General features: G+C 35.9%; 1 protein-coding gene across 1 annotated transcript in view; it reads left to right on the top strand.

The window, feature by feature from the left end:
* Window positions 1-24,320, top strand: part of LOC148501177 (mucin-16-like) — a 48,384-nt gene that overhangs the window by 4,104 nt on the left and 19,960 nt on the right. Inside the window, exons 4-42 of the mRNA XM_088450824.1 lie at window positions 501-593; window positions 2,542-2,634; window positions 4,646-4,738; window positions 8,498-8,637; window positions 8,756-8,823; window positions 9,744-9,916; window positions 10,035-10,061; window positions 10,154-10,308; window positions 10,573-10,634; window positions 12,019-12,191; window positions 12,661-12,696; window positions 12,923-13,062; window positions 13,455-13,522; window positions 13,733-13,902; window positions 14,142-14,177; window positions 14,342-14,481; window positions 14,954-15,021; window positions 15,232-15,401; window positions 15,641-15,676; window positions 15,841-15,980; window positions 16,463-16,530; window positions 16,741-16,910; window positions 17,150-17,185; window positions 17,350-17,489; window positions 17,962-18,029; window positions 18,240-18,409; window positions 18,649-18,684; window positions 18,849-18,988; window positions 19,470-19,537; window positions 19,742-19,911; window positions 20,151-20,186; window positions 20,352-20,491; window positions 21,535-21,602; window positions 21,815-21,984; window positions 22,188-22,220; window positions 22,405-22,544; window positions 23,362-23,429; window positions 23,879-24,048; window positions 24,173-24,208. Of these exons, the coding sequence (XP_088306950.1) occupies window positions 501-593; window positions 2,542-2,634; window positions 4,646-4,738; window positions 8,498-8,637; window positions 8,756-8,823; window positions 9,744-9,916; window positions 10,035-10,061; window positions 10,154-10,308; window positions 10,573-10,634; window positions 12,019-12,191; window positions 12,661-12,696; window positions 12,923-13,062; window positions 13,455-13,522; window positions 13,733-13,902; window positions 14,142-14,177; window positions 14,342-14,481; window positions 14,954-15,021; window positions 15,232-15,401; window positions 15,641-15,676; window positions 15,841-15,980; window positions 16,463-16,530; window positions 16,741-16,910; window positions 17,150-17,185; window positions 17,350-17,489; window positions 17,962-18,029; window positions 18,240-18,409; window positions 18,649-18,684; window positions 18,849-18,988; window positions 19,470-19,537; window positions 19,742-19,911; window positions 20,151-20,186; window positions 20,352-20,491; window positions 21,535-21,602; window positions 21,815-21,984; window positions 22,188-22,220; window positions 22,405-22,544; window positions 23,362-23,429; window positions 23,879-24,048; window positions 24,173-24,208 (4,008 nt within the window). The remainder of the gene's footprint in view (window positions 1-500; window positions 594-2,541; window positions 2,635-4,645; window positions 4,739-8,497; window positions 8,638-8,755; window positions 8,824-9,743; window positions 9,917-10,034; window positions 10,062-10,153; window positions 10,309-10,572; window positions 10,635-12,018; window positions 12,192-12,660; window positions 12,697-12,922; window positions 13,063-13,454; window positions 13,523-13,732; window positions 13,903-14,141; window positions 14,178-14,341; window positions 14,482-14,953; window positions 15,022-15,231; window positions 15,402-15,640; window positions 15,677-15,840; window positions 15,981-16,462; window positions 16,531-16,740; window positions 16,911-17,149; window positions 17,186-17,349; window positions 17,490-17,961; window positions 18,030-18,239; window positions 18,410-18,648; window positions 18,685-18,848; window positions 18,989-19,469; window positions 19,538-19,741; window positions 19,912-20,150; window positions 20,187-20,351; window positions 20,492-21,534; window positions 21,603-21,814; window positions 21,985-22,187; window positions 22,221-22,404; window positions 22,545-23,361; window positions 23,430-23,878; window positions 24,049-24,172; window positions 24,209-24,320) is intronic.

A 24,320-nucleotide genomic window follows, 5' to 3' on the forward strand; every position in this document is an offset into this window, starting at 1 on the left:
AAATTTGTACAGTTTGCATAATACTGTATATAACATAAGGTAAAGGTGAATTTGTTGGCATGACATTACAACTTGAGAGATGGGTGAAGCACTTGATATATAAGGAAGCAGAATAATAATAATTGTTATGATTATCCTTTATTTATATGGCACCACAAGGGGAATGCATAGTATATAAACAGAATCAGTGCAAACAAAATAAGAAAAAAATGCAAAAGTCTTACAGTACAAACCATTGCAGAAACTGAACTTCTATAGTAGCTATATAACCATTCCTGCACATGCTGTTTCTTTACAGCCAGATGCAGAATCAGCTGATCTCTGAGTTCTGCAGAGTTGTTGGCAGTTGGGAGATAATATAAGTTGATAATGATATTACCGTAATTGTAACTTTGATCATTTTCGGCTCGAGGCAGTTGTAAAATAATAGTATTGTACAAGTTACATGTACAGGCAGTGCTTTCATAGATCACTTGTAACTTTTAACATCTCTATGACAGTAACCGAACCACCCATTATACCAGCTACTACAACCCCAGCAATCCAGTCTCCAGTAAATACAACCACATTACAGACCACCCAGCCCTCCATAGGTAAGTTCATGTTATTTATCTTGTCTAAGTAATTATTAACTAAAACATAAACAAATACATGTACAGTCTACATGATACCGTACGTAACATAAGGTAAAAATGACACTGTTGGAATGAGGTTACAACCTAAGAGGGGATGTAGTTAGTTTACCGCCGCACGGGATGCCGGTGGTCAAAATACCGGGGCCTAAACCCAACCCGCAGGCAGAACAACGGCACCAGAATCCCGACATCAGTTGAGATGACGATGCCAGAATCCTGACAGCCGCCATTCCGAACATAAGTATAGCGGGCCTTGTTAGCTTCTAGCCGCAGGGAATTCTAATGTCTTACAGTACAAACCATTGCAGTACAGTACATCTCTGTTACAGTAACAGAACCACCCATTATACCAGCTACTGCCATCCCAGCAAACAAGTCACTAGTAAATACAACCACATTACAGACCACCATGCCCTCCACAGGTAAGTCCAGGTTATTTATCTTGTCTAAGAAATTATTAACTGAAATAGAAAGAAATATGTTACAATTTGCATAATACATATTAAATGGAAAGTATAGATGACCCTGTTGGAATGAGATTACAATCTAAGAGGGCATGTAGTTAGGTTACAGCCACACGGGATGCCCGCGGTTGAATTCCCAGTGCCGGAGTCCATACCTGCAGGCTGATTACCAGCGCTGGAATCTGGAGGTCAGTTGAGATGCCAATGACAGCATTCCAACAGCCGGCATCCCAAACTTATATATAGCGGTCTGGGTTATCTTCTAGCTGTGGGGGGGGTGGAGGGTTATGTTTAGTTACCATGGGGGAGTTAGGGATACACTGCAGGAGTGGGAGGATAGTTAAACTGTGAGATGGGGGGATTAGGTTTAGGCACAACTGGAGGGGGGGTTAGGGTTAAGCACTAAGGGGGAGGGTTAGTTTTAGGCACTAAGAGGGAGGGTTAGGTTTAGGCTCTAAAATTGAGGGTTAGGGTGCAGTGTCTGGGAGGATTAGGGTTAGGATGCAGGAAGGAAGAAATAGGGTTAGGGGCAAAGGGGGGAGGGTTAGTATACTTACTTAGCCCCTGTTGAGAGTCATAGCATCGGGTTGCCGCTGTCGGTCTTTTGACGGCCGGCACCCTGACTGCCAGTCTTCCATACCCATCCCTCTAAGACAGGGATGGGGAATCTCAGGCCTGGGGGCTGTATAAGGCCCCCGGAATCATTTGGTCTGGTCCTCTGAGCTTTTTCCTGCTAGCCTCATCTGGCTAGCAGGGTGCCTAGGCTGTCACCCTGCAGTCAGATCCTATGCAGCAGTGTCACTGGGAACGTCCTTAGGATGCTTCAGCCAGTCACGCCACTGCCCTTATAGCTCCCCGGAACATCCTCATGATGCACTGGGCATTGCTGTAATCACCGGCAATTGTAGCCCCGCCCACGTGTGATGTCATTCGGAGGGGCGTGGCCTGCACAAGCCCTGCAATAATGTTATATATATCAAAATGGCCCTCGCCAGAAAAAAGGTTCCCCACCCCTGCTCTAAGAGATTGGTAAAGCATTAGATATATAAGGAAGCAGAATAATAATAATTGTTATGATTATCCTTTAATTATATGGCACCAGAAGGGTACTGCATAGTACATGAATAGAATCAGTGCAAACAAAATAAGAAAACAATGCAAAAGTATTTTTGTTCAAACCATTGCAAAACCTGAACTAATAGCTATATTAACATTGCTGCACATGCGGTTTATATACAGCCAGATGCAGCATCAGCTGAATCCAAAGGTTCTGCAGAGTTGTTGGCAGTTGGGAGATAATATAATTTGATAATGATAATACAGTAATTGTAAATGTGATCATTTTCGGCTCGAGGCAGTTGGCAGATACAGGTAATATGCTAGTTCCATGTTCTGACAGTGATGTAATAGATCTCTTGTAACTTTTAACATCTTTTTGACAGTAACAGAACCACCCATTAAACCAGTTACTGCCAACCCAGCAAACGAGTCTCCAGTAAATACAACCACATTACAGACCACCATGCCCTCCACAGGTAAGTTCAGGTTATTTATCTTGTCTAAGAAATTATTAACTAAAACAGAAAGAAATATGTGTACAGTTTGCATAATACTATATTATTATTATTATCCTTTATTTATATGGCGCCACAAAGGTTCCGCAGCGCCTTACACAGTACATAAATGAGCACACAAGAAAAACAGTTATTAGCTGTACAATACAAGGCAGGACAAGGACATGGTTTATAGACATAGCTGCATAACACAAGCAGCAGGGCTTCAGCAACCAAGTGTTAGGTGCTGTTGTGGGGAGTTAGGAGTATATTATACTATACGTACAGGGAGGAGAAGCACATGAGGGACAAGGGCCCTGCTCGTGAGAGCTTACATTCTAAAGGGGAGGGGCAGACAGACAGGCATGACACAGATGGGGTAGATAGTGAGGAAGGAGCATGGAGCAGTGGTATAGGATATGTGCTGCGGAATGTGTGTGTACAAGATAACCTGATGTTATGTCAAAATTAAGTCCTTTATTCATCTATCTCTATGTCAACAAATAGATTTTGATTATGTGTTATTTGCATGAGAGATGTACAAAATAAAGTTGTAGCACCTTAATTATTGTGTGTTACATTGTAGCATCTAAATACAGTACATCCAGATAAAAATCCAGCTATTATGGGACTGTCCTGCCATCCTAATACAGTAGTGACTACTTTAATCCCAGCTGCTGGGTGCTATGCCATGCTCCTATCAGTGGGTGCATCTCACATGCTAGACCCACCCACAAATGGGAGCAGCCATGCCCAACATGTTGTTGTCCCACAGGTTGTTGTTGTGCCTGGGCCCAGAATTTATCTTGGCAGCCCTGGAGGTGACAGGCAGAACCAGGAAGGCATAGGGCTTAGTGGTGGGGTAACAAGACCAGGGAGAGCGGGAGGTGGCTGAGAGTGGAGGGACAGTAATGGCGGGGAAAGGAGCAGAGGGGTGGAAGGCAGAGTGATGAGAGAAAAAAGGGGGAACGACAAGTGGAGGAGACAAGAGGGGGAAGATAGAGATGGATAAAGCAGAGGATTATGTGGGCACTGAATATTCGGGGTGTATGAAGTAAGCGTGTTCATGCTGTGGACGAGGTAATAAGTGAGATGAAAACTGGAGTTAAATGTTCAGAAATAGAGGTAAAAGAACAGTGCTGCTAATGTATTAGTGCAGCTACAAAAGTGATATATAAAGAGAGGTGTGTGAGTAGTGGGTGCAGGAATTAGTTTTTAAAAGAATGATTAAGGTGAACATATGTGACGCAAAGGAAAAAGGCAATACAAACGAGATTTTCTGTAGTATGAGGGGTAAAATTACAATGTACAGAGACCATCCAGTCAGAAATTTTATGAACAACAAAGATCAATCAATAGGAGCAGCACGCAGATAGGGGGGGTACTTGCAATGTCCAAGCAGTGAGTGCAGTAAGGAGAGTCCTAGGTATTCATACAACGGCAGATGATGATTTTGGAAACTCACATAAATATGTTGCTTGATGTCGGTCAGAAGGTGTTCTGGCTTTGAGGCTTTGTCCCGTCCACTCCTTTCTTATTGGCTTCTATATGTAAAAAAGGCAAAGATGACCTTGTTGGAAATGGAATAGGATTACAATCTTAGAGATGGATGAAGCACTTTTGTTATGGTTATCCTTTATTTATATGGCAACACAAGGGACCGCATAGTATATGAATAAAATCAGCGTAAACAAAACAAGAAAACATTGCAAAAGTATTTTTGTTCAAACCATTTCAGAACCTGAACTACTATCTATATAAACATTGCTGCACATGCGGTTTTTATACAGCCAGATGCAGCGTCAGCTAAACCCAAAGGTTCTGCAGAGTTGTTGGCAGTTGGGAGATAATATAATTTGATAATGATAATACAGTAATTGTAACTGTGATCATTTTCGGCTCGAGGCAGTTGGCAGATACAAGTATTGTACCAGTTCCATGTTCTGACAGTGATGTCATAGATCTCTTGTAACTTGTAACATCTCTTTGACAGTAACAGAACCACCCATTATACCAGCTACTACAACCCCAGCAAACCAGTCTCCAGTAAATACAACCACATTACAGACCACCATGCCCTCTATTGGTAAGACCAGGTTATTTATTTTGTCTAAGAAGTTATTACTATAACTAAAACTAAAGTTGTGGAGAATTAAATATGTTTACAGTTTGCATAATATGTGTTTTTATGGAAAAAATATATTCTATTGGATTGTTACCTGCAAGTTTTTTTTTTAAATTCTTAACATCTTTATGAAGATGTTAAGAATAATCCTGACAATTCAGGTTAAATGGAACAAAAGCATCCATTATAGGCCCCTTGTGACATACTATTTTATCAATTAAACAGCAGCCAAGGTTAGAATGAGACGGTCTAAGAGGAGCCAAAGTGTACAGCACTGCAAATAATACACAGGAAATGCATTGTTAAAACAGAACATGTATTTTCTGACATTTATATACCAATGTAGTCGTTATCAGGGCCACCTGATAGAGATTATCATTATCAAGGCCACCTGGAGATCTTTCAGCCCAGTACTGGGAGATTTGGTCTGTCATGTGAGGGCAAGATCTTGCCCAATTGTAAATATTTGGGCCAGCTTCATGTCCTGCACTGCTGGCTGTTTAGTATGGCTGCTCTCCTCAGCAGCCCGGCCCATGGACTGACTCAAGTACTTTGCATCTGCCCCCCTCTCTCAGTATTCATGGACCTTATTTGAATTATTGTTGGCACAGAAAATGTAATAGGTCGCCTGAATATAGAAATATGTAATAAGTTACTGAAGCTAAGTGCATTCACCACAGTAGTTGTTGGCAAGTAGACATGAGATTACAGGGGTCCAAAATCCCCTCAGTAGATCACACTTACTGTGTAAAATATGAAACAATCTGTTGCACTTTAATTTTTAGAACTGCACATGTGTTTCCACCAATATCTGTGTTGAATAGAAGTCATATATGCAGGTGCTTAGCACTTTTTGATATATCCCAATTAAATGCAGTGCATTCATAGGGGAAAGGCTTTGGGGTATGATTACTAAACCTCTGTTTTGGCGGTTTTGCCACTGGATATAAAGCAACATTTTTTACAAAGTAATAAATGTCATGTATTGCCTTTAACATTTTTTTTCATTTTACATCCTGTAAAAATGGAAGAAAAAAACATCATAAAAATGGTCATGTTGTAAACCAACGATTACGAAATATACTCCAGTGACTCATTATTCTTTGCCAAAATAAAAGCCAGGCAAATTATTTTATTTTATTTATTTTCTGTAACTAATGTAGACTTGTTTTGACACTTGCACAACAGCATTTATGAAATTGCAAGTTTACATATCTTAACAGTAACTGAAGAAGCTGTTAAACCAGTCACTGTTGAAGCAATCTAGTCCCAACTAAACATAACCACATTTCTGGCAACTCCAAGCACTGCAAATTGTAGCATGGATAATATAGACCAAAGTATTATATTTCAGGATGGACATTTTATAACAAAATTATAAAAAAATATCAGTATTTAAAATAAACAAAGGGACTGATTCAGGTGATTTACAATTGATCTCAAGACCAAAGATGACCTATACAATGTTTCCAGGGTTTCTACGTCCTGTTTGTGACCAGGCAATAGGACATTTGTTATGTGGTAGGAGCGGCAGCTCAGAATGTACAAGACATAAGAATTGCTGTAAGGCACACAACACCACCCTTGCTTTGAGCAAGTAAAAACACTGTGTCATACAAAGTCAGGAATGTAAATTGTGTTGTGTGCTAAAAATAAAAACTTTTTTTTACATTTTGACTTATGAGATCTAGATGGTGATTGACAATAAGGGGTAAATTTACTAAAGTGAGAGTTTTAGAAGAGAGTTTTAAAAGTGATGTTGCCCATAGCAACCAATCAGATTCTACTTAACAAATAAATAGCACCTTCTAGAAGATAATAGCTAGAATCTGATTGGTTGCTATGGGCAACATCACTTTTAAAACTCTAAAAAAACTCATTTTAGTAAATTTACCCCTAACATCTTGCATCGGCGTGAATGCATACATTGTACTGAAAAAGTAGCATATTGTACACCCTACTCTAAATGAGCCCCCCCAAAATTAACAATCAGTGCTACTGATACAGAGCTGGAAACAACCTAGCAACGTTCCAGTCACTAAAATACTAGGCACCAGTTTCACTGTGCTGGCCTCTGTTGTTGGTATGGCAGTTTTCACTTTCCTTTCTAATGGCGTAACTAGCATTTGTAGGAAAGCAAAATATTTTTGAACCTCATTATAGACTACAAAACTTCACAGGTGTCTTTAAATAAACATACTCATATCAGCAATAAAGTCATATTAACCCATGCTTGCCGGATCGGTATGAATTACCGCCGTCCCAAGGTAAGTATTAACTAACCTAACCTCCCCCCCTAACCCTAACTCTCCTTAGGGGTGCCTAACCTTCCCCCCAGTGCCTAACCCTAATCCCCCATCTAAGTGCCTAAACCTAACCCCCCCTTCCCTGCCACCTAAACCTAAGTCCCCCAGGGGGGTGCCTAACCCTAAGTCCCCCCCGGGAGCCCTAAACCTAACCCTCCCCCCCGTGGTTGTCTGCAGCGGCGCCTGGCATCACTTCGATCGGGATGTCGGGCGCCGGTCTCCCGGCGTCGGTAAAATGACAGGCGTCTAGATTTAGACGCCTGTCATTTAACCCTCGCCGGGATCAGCAGTCGGGAAGCTGGCTGTCGGGATTATGTCCGCCGGCTTCCCGACTGCATACCTGCTTGCCTACTTTTGAAAAAGCATTTCAGGGAGATTGTGAAAACAACATCTATGAGCGTGGCGGTAAAGAGGACGTGTACTGCTACATCTGAGGCATGCCATAAAATTGATTTACATCCATATGTATATGAGCCCCAAAGCAGTGAGTAAGAACTATTTGTTCATGAAGACACACTGATACATTTCAGAAAATGCATGTAGCCATAGGGATCATTGTGCCTTGTAACCAATGCAGGGAAATCGTAAAAATGATCCAATTTCAATGTATATATCTCTGGTTTTTTTTAATATAACAGCTTCATAATCGGGGTAAGGTGCAATCAGGGAGATTGCTGGAGTCTTCAGGGAGACAGGGAGATTGCTACTATTTCAGGGAGTCTCCTTGACAATAAGGGAAAGTTGGCAAGTATGTATTAACCCAGGGGCAGTTTAAGATAGGAGGGGGCCTGTATACAGCCTCCGTGTAGGCCCTCTTCTCTCTGGTAGTGCAGCAGACTCTGGCTTTGTGCTAGAGTGTACTGTACATGTGCAGGTCTCTGGGAACATGATGTCTGTGCTATATTCCTGGAGAAACCTCTACTGCATATGCGCAAATCATCAGGAAAATGGCCAGCACCATTTTCCCAATGATATCTGTCTGCAGCACCAGCTGACATGAGACTCCGGAGAGTTAAGTAGAATTATATGGGTGTAGGGTGTGTGGTGGACTCAGGGGCCGTGTGCACCGCATGTCCTGCACCCATAGATACGCCAATGTATTAACCCCTTTAAACATTGGAAACGGTGTATAATAATATATTTGCGACATTTACCAGCATTTAAAATAAGAGCTACCATAGTGCATCTTTCAATGATGCAGTAACTAAATTACTCAGAAATAACACTGCATCAGTGTTAAAATGGACAGGAAAACAAAGATCCTGAAAATGTTTGTCAGTACTGATTGACAAATGAATAGCTTTAATTAAGTAGGCAGCACATACATTCCATGATAAAGTAAATACAGGGTATATTATACAGTATATGTATGAAATATTAGTCCTAATAAACCCCTTTTCAATTGTTCCTTTAGCTACTGTGCTGACAACAGAGACTGCAGTGCTGGTGGACTTCACTGTCAACTTGACTTTATTGAATGTGGTTTATAACCCCCAATTTGAAGATCAATCCACAGAACTCTACCGCATCATGTCAGCTATCCTAATATCTCGGGTAAGATACGACTGATATGAATATTATTTGGTTCATGTGTTATTTATTTATTTTGCATCAATCTATACAATTATTGCATAGTTATATTTATGAGATTTATTTGCTATTGCCTCAACAGATTGACCTAGTATTTCAAAACACCAGCATAAGTGCTGCATTTAAAGGTTGCAGAGATCTCTCATTCAGGTATTGTCTTAGACTAAATTCACATTTATTTTAATGCTAAGAATATAATTTTAGTCCTCTGACAATTGCTTACTAAGTATGAAATATTGTGAGGGGGATATAATAGCCTGTTTATAACATGTTAAGTTGTAAATGTAAAATTATCAAGTTGTAACACATAACACATTAATTATATGATAATAAAGTGTATGGCACAATGCTTATCTGGTGTTAAATGAACACAGTTTGAACTATTATTATACTGTATTTATGGCGCCACAAGGGGTCTGAAGTGCCTTACAAAGTACATAAAAGAACAATATGAACAAAAGAAGATAAAGTGACTTACAGTATAAAACATTGCAGGACATGGACATGGTTTCCAAACATTGCTGCATCAGCAGTCATAAAACCCAAATAAGTAGCAGGGCGGCACAGCCCAAAGATTTGGTGCCATTATAGGCAGTGGGGATAAGATGATGGTATAATGAAGGAATCTCATGGAAAGCTTGTGAAAGTTTGTGAAAGATCAAACAATTATCAATCTATTAATTCAAATATAATCTGCCATTCGTTGCTACCCTACACAAGTATATTGTTTTTTAACATGATAATTTCCAATCTTATGGATTTTTTTAGTTGGGACAAACTGCATCAATGGATGAATTGTTTTTAATTTGAAACAAATAAACATACAAACATGTTTTAACACTAAGGGGTATATTTATTAAAGTATGGGTTTATAGAAGTGGAGATGTTGCCAGATAAATGATAAGTAGAATCTGATTGGTTGCTAGGGGCAACAACTCCACTTCTAAAAACCTGCACTTTAAATATACCCCTAAGCATTTATGCAAGTAATATTATTATAACCTTGTGATGTTGGAACATCTCATTGTTTCACCTTATTCACATATGCATGCATATGACTATATTTGTAGGCATGGAAATGTGTCCGACTCTTTCAGCATTGACTTGGTGTGCTCATACGTAAACAACACAGTTGGGCAGAAGTTCAACCGGCAGGTTGTTTATAAAGAGTTCAGCGTCATCACAAATGGCATCAAAAATCTGGATAAATATCATCTGGATAGTTCCAGTCTCTATATTGATGGTAATATGATTTTTCATACATGCAAAGGACATAAAGAAATATACATGTAACAAAATGATGTAAAAGTCGGGTAACATGTTGTAGTAGCAAAGACCAATCAGATCTTGGCTTTTTTCAGGTTACAACGAGCCACAACCATCAACAAGTAAGTAAACATTTATTATTACTCTGAAATAATAAAATGTGGATATGATGCTTGGAATAATTTATATATGTATTCTTCTTAATCCATTGCAGCCTCCAGGCCCTCAACAGTATCACCTATAACTGCGTATCTGCCAAACTCCTTTGTTACTGTGAACTTCACTTTGACCAACCTGAAATACAGTGATGAGTTTCTTGACCCAAACTCGACCAGAACCAATAGCACAAAGCTTATTATGGCTACTCTGGTATGCAATCTAGTATCAGTTATGAATCAATATTAAATTGTGATCCAATATTGTAGTGGGTTTCTTTATTTTGTGTGCTTTTAGCATATATACTGCTGTATTATATGGGTGTTTAGAAAATCTTGGATAACTGAGTTCCAGTAACTTCCGGATTATATTATTGATCCATTGGTGATAGTTACTGTACAGTAAATAAATAAATGTTGAGTGTCATAGAAACATATGAAGTAAACTATTCTTCAAATGAAAAATGTTTCTTTTCAGTTGAATGCAATGATGAAGAACACCAGTCTGAAATCTTCTTTCTCATTATGCCAAATAGTCAGGTAAGGGATACAGTTTATGTTCTTTGCTGTTTTATATTATACATTTTACAGTTTTTTTGATAGTTAACACATTAATGATGTAACATTTACTTTTGAGGATGAAAACTGTTTTATCTATAAGCTAGTCTGGAGATTGTTTATTAGTCTAGGCTTTCATTACATTTAAATATACATATTATGGAAAAGATCACCACATTTAGAGGTCTGTTCATTAACAATTTATACAAAAGCAGATGAAAATTAACATTTTTACCTACTTTTATATAAATTAAGTATTGGAGCCATTCATTATACAGTAAAGGTAAAGCAGGAGAGATCACTGATATACCTTTCAGCCCCGATCTGGCCCGCTGTCCCCATATACTAGTATTAGGACCTAAATTCATCAATCTTCGAAAATAGTACATTTACGGAGCTTGACTGTGGGAGCATTCGCCATTTTCAGATGGTGTTTGTTCCCATACCCTGCTCCTTCCCAATGAGAAGCAGTCCTGGATTTCAAAGAGAGATTCATTCGGATCCCTCTGCGACTGCCAGACTCTGCAGTGGTAACTTTTACTGCTACTACTAGCAGTAGCGGTGAAGGTATTCACAGGGACAGTTGATCTTTGAATCAGCTGTTTCCACGCTGGAGCAATGTTGAATTGCTCAGGCGCTCGCGACGAGACAGAGTGTTAATTAACGGGGGCTGCACGGACTCCGAAAATTAACACAATGAATAGGTCCCATAGATAAATATTCAATTGCATTTTATTAAAGTGAGAATCTGAGTTCTTTGCAATACTCCAATTTGCCACTCATCTGTGAATCTATTAAATACATATACAGTTCTATTACAACCAGAATAATATGTCTCCATCCTTATGACATTTCCTATCATAACCATTTTATCTCTTATTAATACTGACCTTACTGATGAATCTAGTGTTGAACTAGTGATATATAGGCAATGCACACCATTCAGCTGCTTGCTCCCAGCATGCTTGAAAATCCCTTCAACAAGTCTAAATTACAGCCAGCACTTCAGCTCCTTAAAAATATATTATAGTATAATAAATTATGTTTGATAGCACATTATAGTATAATCAAAAAAATGTGAGTCACATCCATCAGATTGTTTCAATGGCACAAAAATGAGCGAGGTATAGTGCATGTGCTCAATCATCATTTGTTACGATTGCGCAGAGAGTATGAAAGTAAAGATAATGACCTCTAATGGATGGGGTTGTTATGACGGTTCGGCACAGCATATATTATTCTGGAGAACCCATTTAAACTGGAAAAAAGTTTACAAAAATATTAGTAGAAAGTGATATGTGCTTTTATTACTGTATGTTACTCATTTCTAATTAACATGGTAAAGATTCTTATGTTTGCTCGACAGTTTGGCAAACAGTGACGGTAACACCAAAGTTGACGCTGTCTGCAGCTACAACAACAAATCAACAACTCCGTCATTTGATTCAATTAAATTTTACCAAGAGCTGAAAAATCAAACTTATAATGTCACTAAGTTGGGAATTTACACACTGGATCCAAACAGCCTTTACGTCAATGGTAATTAGTCTTATTATTATGTTGCACAGTACTGCATAAACAGAGGATATTATTCAGGAATATCAGTATTTCTTTTTATTATCCAGCATAGATGGGCATAAAAAATGGTTATTTTCCTTTTTAAACTTCAAATAAAGATAATAATTATTGTTCTCACCTGTTCTATACTCGTTCTTTGTAGAGATTTTGCTCCTGCTTTGTTTCACAAAAGTCTGGCTAACAATTTGTTCTATAATGTATTACAGTAGATGACTGAGTGAGAAACAAAGTTAGAAGATCACCACAAAACAATAACTTTTTATGTTGTCTACCTAATTTACGTTTTGTGTTGAAAAATATCTTTCATAAATTAGGATGTTACGTCTGTGGAAAATAGTGAATATTCCAGTAACCTATGGACTGAGAAATGGAAAGTCAGAAATTTGTTATCGTTAGGCTCAAATTTATATTTTTCTTTCTTTTTATTAAGGATACAATGAAAAACTGCCAATTACACCAACCACAAGTGAGTTCACATTAATGAAAATGATTTGCAGTTTATTTTTTATTATTATTTGCGTTTTTTATGGTACAAAAAAAAGTGACATAATACTATAAAATATGTATATTATTAAAACTGCTACAGAATAGAAAACAAAAGATTTGGACACATTATTTTAGTAATTTAGATTTTTGTTTTCCATTATAAAATTATAAGTACAATACTTCATTTTTATTTATTTGCATTTCAGGTCCAATCTCAACCACATCAATAACAACAATCAACACCTTGACTCTGAATTTCACAATAACTAATCTCCCATATACTTCAGATATGGGTACACCATACTCCTCCACATTCAATAGCACTCAGCTCATCATAGATACTTTGGTAAGTGTAATAAAGCTTTGTGCAAGCTCATTTTATGGTATAACATCAGTACATTATTGCTGTGAAACCCTGAGTGCTAATGTTAAGTTTTTATTTACATTAGTTCTGGTACCATATGCCATAGTATGTGAATACACCCAAACCAAATAACCTGAAGTCACAGTACACAGGATATATTTTCTTATATGTGAAATATTAATCAACAGTTTAGCAAAGTGTGTGCCTAAAATAAGTTGTTACATTTCAGTACCTGGATACATATGAAGAACACATGAGCAATACATCGTCTAAATTAAAATAATATAGATTAGTTAGTGCCTTTTATATTACTTGTTATTACTCGTTTTGTTAGAAATGTGTTACTAAAAACTATAAATATTCATCTTTTTCAGCTGGACACTGTGGTAAATAAAACCAGCCTGAAGGACACTTCTTACTATTGTAAAGTTGTGAGATTGATGTAAGACATTTACTTCTCTAGTGTGCAATTACATTTCCATATAATTTAATTTAGCCACTACTAGTAAAATAAATACAAATAAAATTAACTTATATTCTGTGTATGTCAATTGTGAGAACTTCAGAGGTTAAATTGATGAAGGCTATTCAGTTATAAATAATTGAACATCCAAATTGGATAATTAATGATATTGTTGCCATTTTATTCTAGGTTGGCCAATTCCAAAGACACTAAAGTTGATGCCATATGCACATACACCAACAACTCAGCACTGCCCCCATTTGATACAGTGACCTACTACAAGGAGCTGAAAAGCCAGACAAACAACTCCACCAAACTGGGGATCTATAACCTGGATCCAAATAGTGTTTATGTCAATGGTAAGGTCAAAGTTTCACTTCCCACAGTGTCTCATTGCCTAAATCATATTTTGACCTTTACGTTTGGTATTTGGCAGAATAAAGTGTTTTGTGTTAGAAAACATCTGAACTAATTTAAAATAATGATATTTAAGTGAAAAATAGTGGATAGACCCTTAGACTATTACCTGCGCCATGGAAAGGCCACAAGTGCTATTAGTTTGGCTTACATTATCATTTGTCTTTCATTTTTTGTCAAGGATACAACGAGAAGCAGTCAATTACACCAACCCCAAGTAAGTCATATCAATGAAACTGATTTGTAGTTTATTGGTTTTGGTACAAACAAAAAGTGACACCTTAAAACATAATGGAGAGTTATTAAAAATATGTTTAGATGTTTTCTATTGTAGTAGATATGTACAGTACAGTAATTTATTGTGACTTATTTGCATTTCAGGTCCAAGCCCAACCACACCAATAACAACAATCAACACCTTGACCTTGAATTTCACAATAACTAATCTCCCATACACGTCAGATATGGGGACACCATACACCTCCACATTCAATAGTACTCAGATCATCATAGATACTTTGGTAAGTGTAATAGATTGTGGGCAAGCTCATCTTATGGTATAACATCAATACATTATTGCTGTGAAACCATGAGTGCTAACATATATCTTATATAATGTTTGAAATACGGAACACACTCATTTCATCCTGAGCAGCAGTTACATAATCTATTAGTTGTGCCCAACAGTAACGTTACGTTTTTATTTACATTAGTCCTGGTTCCATATGCCATAGTATGTGAATACATCCAAACCAAATAACCTGAAAGTCACAGTACACAGGATATATTTTCTTATATATGAAATATTAAACAACAGTGTGTGCCTAAAATAAGTTGTTACATTTCAGTACCTGGATACATATGAAGAACACATGAGCAATACATCATCTAAGTTAAAATAATATAGATTAGTTAGTGCCTTTTATATTACTTGTTATTACTCGTTTTGTTAGAAATGTGTTACTAAAAACTATAAATATTCATCTTTTTCAGCTGGACACTGTGGTAAATAAAACCAGCCTGAAGGACACTTCTTACCATTGTAAAGTTGTGAGATTGACGTAAGACATTTGCTTCTCTAGTGTGCAATTTAATTTCCATATTATTTAATTTAGCCACTACTAGTAAAATAAATACAAATAAAATTAACTTGTATTCTGTGTATGTCAATTGTGAGAACTTCAGAGGTTAAATTGATGAAGACTATTCAGTTATAAATAGTTGAACATCCGAATTGGATAATAAATGATATTGTTGCCATTGTGTTCTAGGTTGGCCAATTCCAAAGACACTAAAGTTGATGCCATATGCACATACACCAACAACTCAGCACTGCCCCCATTTGATACAGTGACCTACTACAAGGAGCTGAAAAGCCAGACAAACAACTCCACCAAACTGGGGATCTATAACCTGGATCCAAATAGTGTTTATGTCAATGGTAAGGTCAAAGTTTCACTTCCCACAGTGTCTCATTGCCTAAATCATATATTGACCTTTACAGTTGGTATTTGGCAGAATAAAGTGTTTTGTGTTAGAAAACATCTCAACTAATTTAAAATAATGATATTTAAGTGAAAAATAGTGGGTAGACCTGTAGACTATGACCTGCGCCATGGAAAGGCCACAAAGACTACTAGTTTGGCTTACATTATCATTTATCTTTCTTTTTTTGTCAAGGATACAACGAGAAGCTGTCAATTACACCAACCCCAAGTAAGTCATATCAATGAAACTGATATGTAGATTATTGGTTTTGGTACAAACAAAAAGTGACACCTTAAAACATAATGGAGAGTTCTTAAAAATATGTTTAGATGTTTTCTATTGTAGCAGATATGTACAGTACAGTAATTTATTGTGACTTATTTGCATTTCAGGTCCAAGCCCAACCACACCAATAACAACAATCAACACCTTGACCTTGAATTTCTCAATAACTAATCTCCCATACAAGTCAGATATGGGGACACCATACACCTCCACATTCAATAGTACTCAGCTCATTATAGATACTTTGGTAAGTGTAATAGATTGTGGGCAAGCTCATCTTATGGTATAACATCAATACATTATTACTGTGAAACCCTGAGTGCTAACATATATCTTATATCATTTTTGAAATACGGAACACCCTCATTTCATCCTGAGCAGCAGTTACATAATCTATTGGTTGTGCCCAACAGTAACGTTACGTTTTTATTTACATTAGTCCTGGTTCCATATGCCATAGTATGTGAATACATCCAAACCAAATAACCTGAAAGTCAAAGTACACAGGATATATTTTCTTATATGTGAAATATTAATCAACAGTTTAGCAAAGTGTGTGCCTAAAATAAGTTGTTACATTTCAGTACCTGGATACATATGAAGAACACATGAGCAATACATCGTCTAAATTAAAATAATATAGATTAGTTAGTGCCTTTTATATTACTTGTTATTACTCGTTTTGTTAGAAATGTGTTACTAAAAACTATAAATATTCATCTTTTTCAGCTGGACACTGTGGTAAATAAAACCAGCCTGAAGGACACTTCTTACTATTGTAAAGTTGTGAGATTGATGTAAGACATTTACTTCTCTAGTGTGCAATTACATTTCCATATAATTTAATTTAGCCACTACTAGTAAAATAAATACAAATAAAATTAACTTATATTCTGTGTATGTCAATTGTGAGAACTTCAGAGGTTAAATTGATGAAGGCTATTCAGTTATAAATAATTGAACATCCAAATTGGATAATTAATGATATTGTTGCCATTTTATTCTAGGTTGGCCAATTCCAAAGACACTAAAGTTGATGCCATATGCACATACACCAACAACTCAGCACTGCCCCCATTTGATACAGTGACCTACTACAAGGAGCTGAAAAGCCAGACAAACAACTCCACCAAACTGGGGATCTATAACCTGGATCCAAATAGTGTTTATGTCAATGGTAAGGTCAAAGTTTCACTTCCCACAGTGTCTCATTGCCTAAATCATATTTTGACCTTTACGTTTGGTATTTGGCAGAATAAAGTGTTTTGTGTTAGAAAACATCTGAACTAATTTAAAATAATGATATTTAAGTGAAAAATAGTGGATAGACCCTTAGACTATTACCTGCGCCATGGAAAGGCCACAAGTGCTATTAGTTTGGCTTACATTATCATTTGTCTTTCATTTTTTGTCAAGGATACAACGAGAAGCAGTCAATTACACCAACCCCAAGTAAGTCATATCAATGAAACTGATTTGTAGTTTATTGGTTTTGGTACAAACAAAAAGTGACACCTTAAAACATAATGGAGAGTTATTAAAAATATGTTTAGATGTTTTCTATTGTAGTAGATATGTACAGTACAGTAATTTATTGTGACTTATTTGCATTTCAGGTCCAAGCCCAACCACACCAATAACAACAATCAACACCTTGACCTTGAATTTCACAATAACTAATCTCCCATACACGTCAGATATGGGGACACCATACACCTCCACATTCAATAGTACTCAGATCATCATAGATACTTTGGTAAGTGTAATAGATTGTGGGCAAGCTCATCTTATGGTATAACATCAATACATTATTGCTGTGAAACCATGAGTGCTAACATATATCTTATATAATGTTTGAAATACGGAACACACTCATTTCATCCTGAGCAGCAGTTACATAATCTATTAGTTGTGCCCAACAGTAACGTTACGTTTTTATTTACATTAGTCCTGGTTCCATATGCCATAGTATGTGAATACATCCAAACCAAATAACCTGAAAGTCACAGTACACAGGATATATTTTCTTATATATGAAATATTAAACAACAGTGTGTGCCTAAAATAAGTTGTTACATTTCAGTACCTGGATACATATGAAGAACACATGAGCAATACATCATCTAAGTTAAAATAATATAGATTAGTTAGTGCCTTTTATATTACTTGTTATTACTCGTTTTGTTAGAAATGTGTTACTAAAAACTATAAATATTCATCTTTTTCAGCTGGACACTGTGGTAAATAAAACCAGCCTGAAGGACACTTCTTACCATTGTAAAGTTGTGAGATTGACGTAAGACATTTGCTTCTCTAGTGTGCAATTTAATTTCCATATTATTTAATTTAGCCACTACTAGTAAAATAAATACAAATAAAATTAACTTGTATTCTGTGTATGTCAATTGTGAGAACTTCAGAGGTTAAATTGATGAAGACTATTCAGTTATAAATAGTTGAACATCCGAATTGGATAATAAATGATATTGTTGCCATTGTGTTCTAGGTTGGCCAATTCCAAAGACACTAAAGTTGATGCCATATGCACATACACCAACAACTCAGCACTGCCCCCATTTGATACAGTGACCTACTACAAGGAGCTGAAAAGCCAGACAAACAACTCCACCAAACTGGGGATCTATAACCTGGATCCAAATAGTGTTTATGTCAATGGTAAGGTCAAAGTTTCACTTCCCACAGTGTCTCATTGCCTAAATCATATATTGACCTTTACAGTTGGTATTTGGCAGAATAAAGTGTTTTGTGTTAGAAAACATCTCAACTAATTTAAAATAATGATATTTAAGTGAAAAATAGTGGGTAGACCTGTAGACTATGACCTGCGCCATGGAAAGGCCACAAAGACTACTAGTTTGGCTTACATTATCATTTATCTTTCTTTTTTTGTCAAGGATACAACGAGAAGCTGTCAATTACACCAACCCCAAGTAAGTCATATCAATGAAACTGATATGTAGATTATTGGTTTTGGTACAAACAAAAAGTGACACCTTAAAACATAATGGAGAGTTCTTAAAAATATGTTGAGATGTTTTCTATTGTAGCAGATATGTACAGTACAGTAATTTATTGTGACTTATTTGCATTTCAGGTCCAAGCCCAACCACACCAATAACAACAATCAACACCTTGACCTTGAATTTCTCAATAACTAATCTCCCATACAAGTCAGATATGGGGACACCATACACCTCCACATTCAATAGTACTCAGCTCATTATAGATACTTTGGTAAGTGTAATAGATTGTGGGCAAGCTCATCTTATGGTATAACATCAATACATTATTACTGTGAAACCCTGAGTGCTAACATATATCTTATATCATTTTTGAAATACGGAACACCCTCATTTCATCCTGAGCAGCAGTTACATAATCTATTGGTTGTGCCCAACAGTAACGTTACGTTTTTATTTACATTAGTCCTGGTTCCATATGCCATAGTATGTGAATACATCCAAACCAAATAACCTGAAAGTCAAAGTACACAGGATATATTTTCTTATATATGAAATATTAAACAACAGTTTAGCAAAGTGTGTGCCTAAAATAAGTTGTTACATTCAGTACCTGGATACATATGAAGAATACATGAGCAATACATCGTCTAAATTAAAATAATATAGATTAGTTAGTGCCTTTTATATTACTTGTTATTACTCCTTTTGTTAGAGTTGTGTTACTAAAAACTCTAAATACTCATATTTTTCAGCTGGACACTGTGGTAAATAAAACCAGCCTGAAGGACACTTCTTACCACTGTAAAGTTGTGAGATTGACGTAAGACATTTACTTCTCTAGTGTGCAATTTCATTTCCATATTATTTAATTTATCCACTACTAGTAAAATATATACAATTCAAATTTGTTCTGTGTATGTCATTTGTGAGAACTTCAGAGGTTAAATTGATGAAGGCTATTTAGTTATAAATAATTGAACATCAGAATTGGATAGTTTATGAAATTGTTGGCATTGTGTTCTAGGTTGGCCAATTCCAAAGACACTAAAGTTGATGCCATATGCACATACACGAACAACTCGGCACTGCCCCCATTTGATACAGTGACCTACTACAAGGAGCTGAAAAGCCAGACAAACAACTCCACCAAACTGGGGATCTATAACCTGGATCCAAATAGTGTTTATGTCAATGGTAAGGTCAAAGTTTCACCTCCCACAGTGTCTCTTTGTCTAAATCATATCTTTCCCTTTACAGTTTGTGTTTGGCAGAATGAAGTGTTTTGTGTTAGAAAACATCTCAACTAATTTAAAATACTGTTATTTAAGTGAAAAATAGTGGATAGATCTGTAGACTACGAGCTGCGCTATGGAAAGGCCACAAGTGCTATTAGTTTGGCTTACATTTTCATTTGTCTTTCTTTTTTTGTCAAGGATACAATGAGAAGTTGTCAATTACACCAACCCCAAGTAAGTTCATATTAATGAAACTGATTTGTAGTTTATTGGTTTTGGTACAAACAAAAAGTGACACATTAAAACATAATGGAGAGTTATTATAAAGACTTTTAGATGTTTTTTATTGTAGTAGATATGTACAGTACTGTAATTTATTTTTACTTATTTACATTTCAGGTCCAAGCCCAACCACACCAACAACAACAATCAACACCTTGACCCTGAATTTCACAATAACTAATCTCCCATACACTTCAGATATGGGGACACCATACACCTCCACATTCAATAGTACTCAGCTCATCATAAGTACTTTGGTAAGTGTAATAGATTGTGGGCAAGATGATATGTTATGACATCAATACATTATTGTTGTTGTGAACCCTAAATACTAACTTCTCATATCTTGTGTCATTACTGTGATATGGAACACACTCAATTTATCCTTAGCCCCAGATTGCATAATCTATTAGTTGTGTCCATGATAATGTTAAGTTTTCATTTTTTTTGTCCCAGAATGTAGTCAAAAGGTTGACAACGACAATGCCTCCAATCATATTGCCGACACCACAATGTCAACAGTTATGATTTTGACATTATCAAAATGCCATCAGGCAATGTGTCTACATGCTCACAATACCGACATGTGAAATTTCCACATTGACAGAGTGTTGACATTTGAGTTAGGCTATGTGCGGGAGGGTTATGGATAGGTTACAGGGGGAAAGGATAGGGTTAGGCTATGGGTGGGAGGGTTAGGGTTAGCATTAAGTTGCGGGGGTTGAGGTTAGGGTTATGCACTAGAGGGAGGGTTATGGGTAGGGATTGTGGTTAGGTATAGCAGAAAAATACTTACCCAGGTGCCGAAGGTCTGCACTGGAAGTGATGGTCACATGACCGCCAGCATGCAAAGGCTGCTCTGGAGCTGCTGCAGCCATCGGGAGCATATAAGTCACTGCTGGACCACCAGGAACGATATGTTGACATTCTAACATGTTGATAGTCTACCATGGTCTACATGGTGAATGCTGACATGTCAATGTTGAAGTTATGACTGTCAACATATCATACCACACCCCTTTAGCCCGGTTACATATGTTATGTGAATACACTCAAACTAAATAACCTGAAATACACAGTACACATGGTATCTTTTCCTATATATGAAGTATTAAACAACCATTAAGCAAAGTGCATACCAAAATAAAGTGTTACATTTTAATAACTGAAGAAGTGAAGAATAAATATGTGATCCATAAATCTTCTAAATTAACATTAGTTAGTACTTTAAAAATGTATGTTTATTACCCATTTTATTAGATATTTGTGACTAAAAACTATAAATACTTGTCTTTTTCAGCTGGACACTGTGGTAAATAAAACAAGTCTGAAGGACACTTCTTCCCACTGTAAAGTTGTGAGACTAACGTAAGACATATTTACTATAATACAGTAGTCTGCAATTTCTGTTCTATATAAATTTATATACTAGTAATAAAAAAATAGTTAAAAAAGTAACTTATTCTCCGTGCAAATCATTGTCTGAACTTTAGAGTTTCGATTAAAATAAGTTTACTGAGTTCTAATTATTTCAACATCAGTATTGGATAGTTTATGATATTGTTGGCATTGTGTTCTAGGTTGGCCAATTCCAAAGACACTAAAGTTGATGCCATATGCACATACACCAACAAGTCAGCACTGCCCTCATTTGATACAGTGACATATTACAAGGAGTTGAAAAGCCAGACAAACAACTCCACCAAACTGGGGATCTATAATCTGGATACAAATAGTGTTTATGTCAATGGTAAGGTCAAGGATTCATCTACCCTTTACAATTTTGTTTTTGTTATTAAATGGCTTTATATTAGAAAACATCACAAATAATTTAAGATGATATAAAGTCTATTAAAAATAGTAGATATTTCTGTAAACAATGTACTGATCTATGGAAATGCAGCAAGTGATTATTGTTTGGCTCACCTTTTGAATTGTTTTTCTTTTATCAAGGATACAACGAGAAACTGTTAATTACACCAACAAGTAAGTTCACATCAATGAAATTTATGTTATTTATTGTTATTTAAATTGACATTGACCAGATAACAAAAAATATTGGCAAGCTGTTTAGTTGTTTTTCTAAGTTGACCTTTTGTTTTTTATTAAGTACAGTAGATTTTTTTTGTTATAATCTACTTTATTTTATGTTTCATTGTTTGCATTTCAGGTACAATTCCAACCACACCAATAACAACAGTCAGCACCTTGACCCTGAATTTGACAGTAACTAATCTCCCATACACTGCAGATATGGGGACACCAAACACCTCCACATTCAATAGCACTCAACTCATCATGAATACCTTGGTGAGTGCAGTTGATTACTAGGTCTTTTTTTTTAATTATGCATTTTATTTAAACACAATTAGACATACAGCATTATGTATTATAACACGAGCATGTGCTTTTCCTTCCCTTACTATTACCCTCGGTGCCTAACTCTTAACTTCTGCCACTGTTCTACTTATTTGAGGGTTATGACCACTGTTGCAGTAATGTTCATATACAACGTACTTGTTCTGCATTGTCTTGTACTGTAAGTCACTGTTCTCTTGTACAGCTCAATTGTTTATGTACTTTGCAAGGCACTGTGGAATCCTTGGGGCACCATAGAAATAAAGGATAATAATAATAATGATAATAATAATAATAATAATAATAATAATAATAATAATAATAATAATAATAATAATAATAATAATAAGGTGACAATAGCAAAATAGCAACAAAATAATGTGAACAGAATCAAACAAGTTCACTGTATAACTGATTGCAAATAACCATTGACTTGACCTTTAATTTGTGTACATGCACTTATAATAATGACAAGCATGGCTTATTATTACTGATATGAATATGGTCTGCTAAATAATACCCAGTAGTATAATGTAGGTAACTAAATAAAAATAATGAAAATTTGATTTTTCTTGCAAAAAGGTTAAGAGAACCCATCATTGTACAGAATATGTTTGTAACAACACAATTCACTCACATTCATGTTTAATTTTGAACTAATATATTATTTCCTGTAAAAATTGCTGTTTCTATAAAAGTAGATGTATAAGCAAATGTTATCTAAGTGCTATTTTAGTGGATTATTATGAATATTCTTCTCCCTTTTCAGTTGAACTCTGTGATGAAAAAAACCACGCTGAATACTTCCTCCCCAGCATGTCAAACGATCAGATTTATGTAAGAGATAACCATTGCGCTACAATTACTATAACATCTACAATTTATACAGCACATAAATATATTGTCAAAATTAGTAATTTTTTTACTTTATTTAATAAATCACAAGGATTACATTTTTCAAGGGTAATGCCAGTCAAAATACACTATAAGATTTCTATATAATCCACCTCCCAATAAGTAATAAACCATTTCACAGCTTGCTCAGTCAGTAGCATTTCCACAGCAAGTGTTAAGTACTGACTCAATGAATTTATAGAAACTCTACATTTTGAATACAGTATACATAATTAAATAAACAAGTAAAATGTAGAAAAAATAATTTTTGCTAAACAATTAATGATCAAAGCAGCATTTTCACAATTCAATTACTCTCTATACTACAGCAATGTTTATATATTTAAATTGTATCTTATATTCAAGATTTTCTTTTCTGAATTATTTTAAAGGTTGACAAATTCTAAAGACACTAAAGTTGATGCCATATGCACATACACCAGCCAGTTGGCATCTCCCCCATTGGATCCAGTGGCTTTCTACAGAGAGATGAAAAACCAAACAAGCAATGTCACCAAGTTAGGGATTTACAATTTGGATCCAAACAGCCTTTATGTCAATGGTAATCTGAAAATCAGACTTTAAATACAATAATTTCAAATACAGTTGCAAAACCCATTTAATAGTATATTTACCAGGTTTGCTTTTTTCAAGTGGCTATTCTTCTTTTTGTTTTGTTTTTTCAGGATATAATGAAAAGGCACCACCCATACCGACTACTTGTAAGTATTTACAGTAACAAACAGCTAAATCAATATTTTTGTTTTGGTGTCGCAATATATAAAAGATTGCCTTACTAGAGCACACTTTCTGAACCTATGGGTTGGGACTTAA

Source organism: Taudactylus pleione, unplaced genomic scaffold, assembly GCF_031769625.1.
Source record: "Taudactylus pleione unplaced genomic scaffold, aTauple2 ptg000529l, whole genome shotgun sequence".
In the NCBI taxonomy this organism is placed as follows: Eukaryota; Metazoa; Chordata; class Amphibia; order Anura; family Myobatrachidae; genus Taudactylus; species Taudactylus pleione.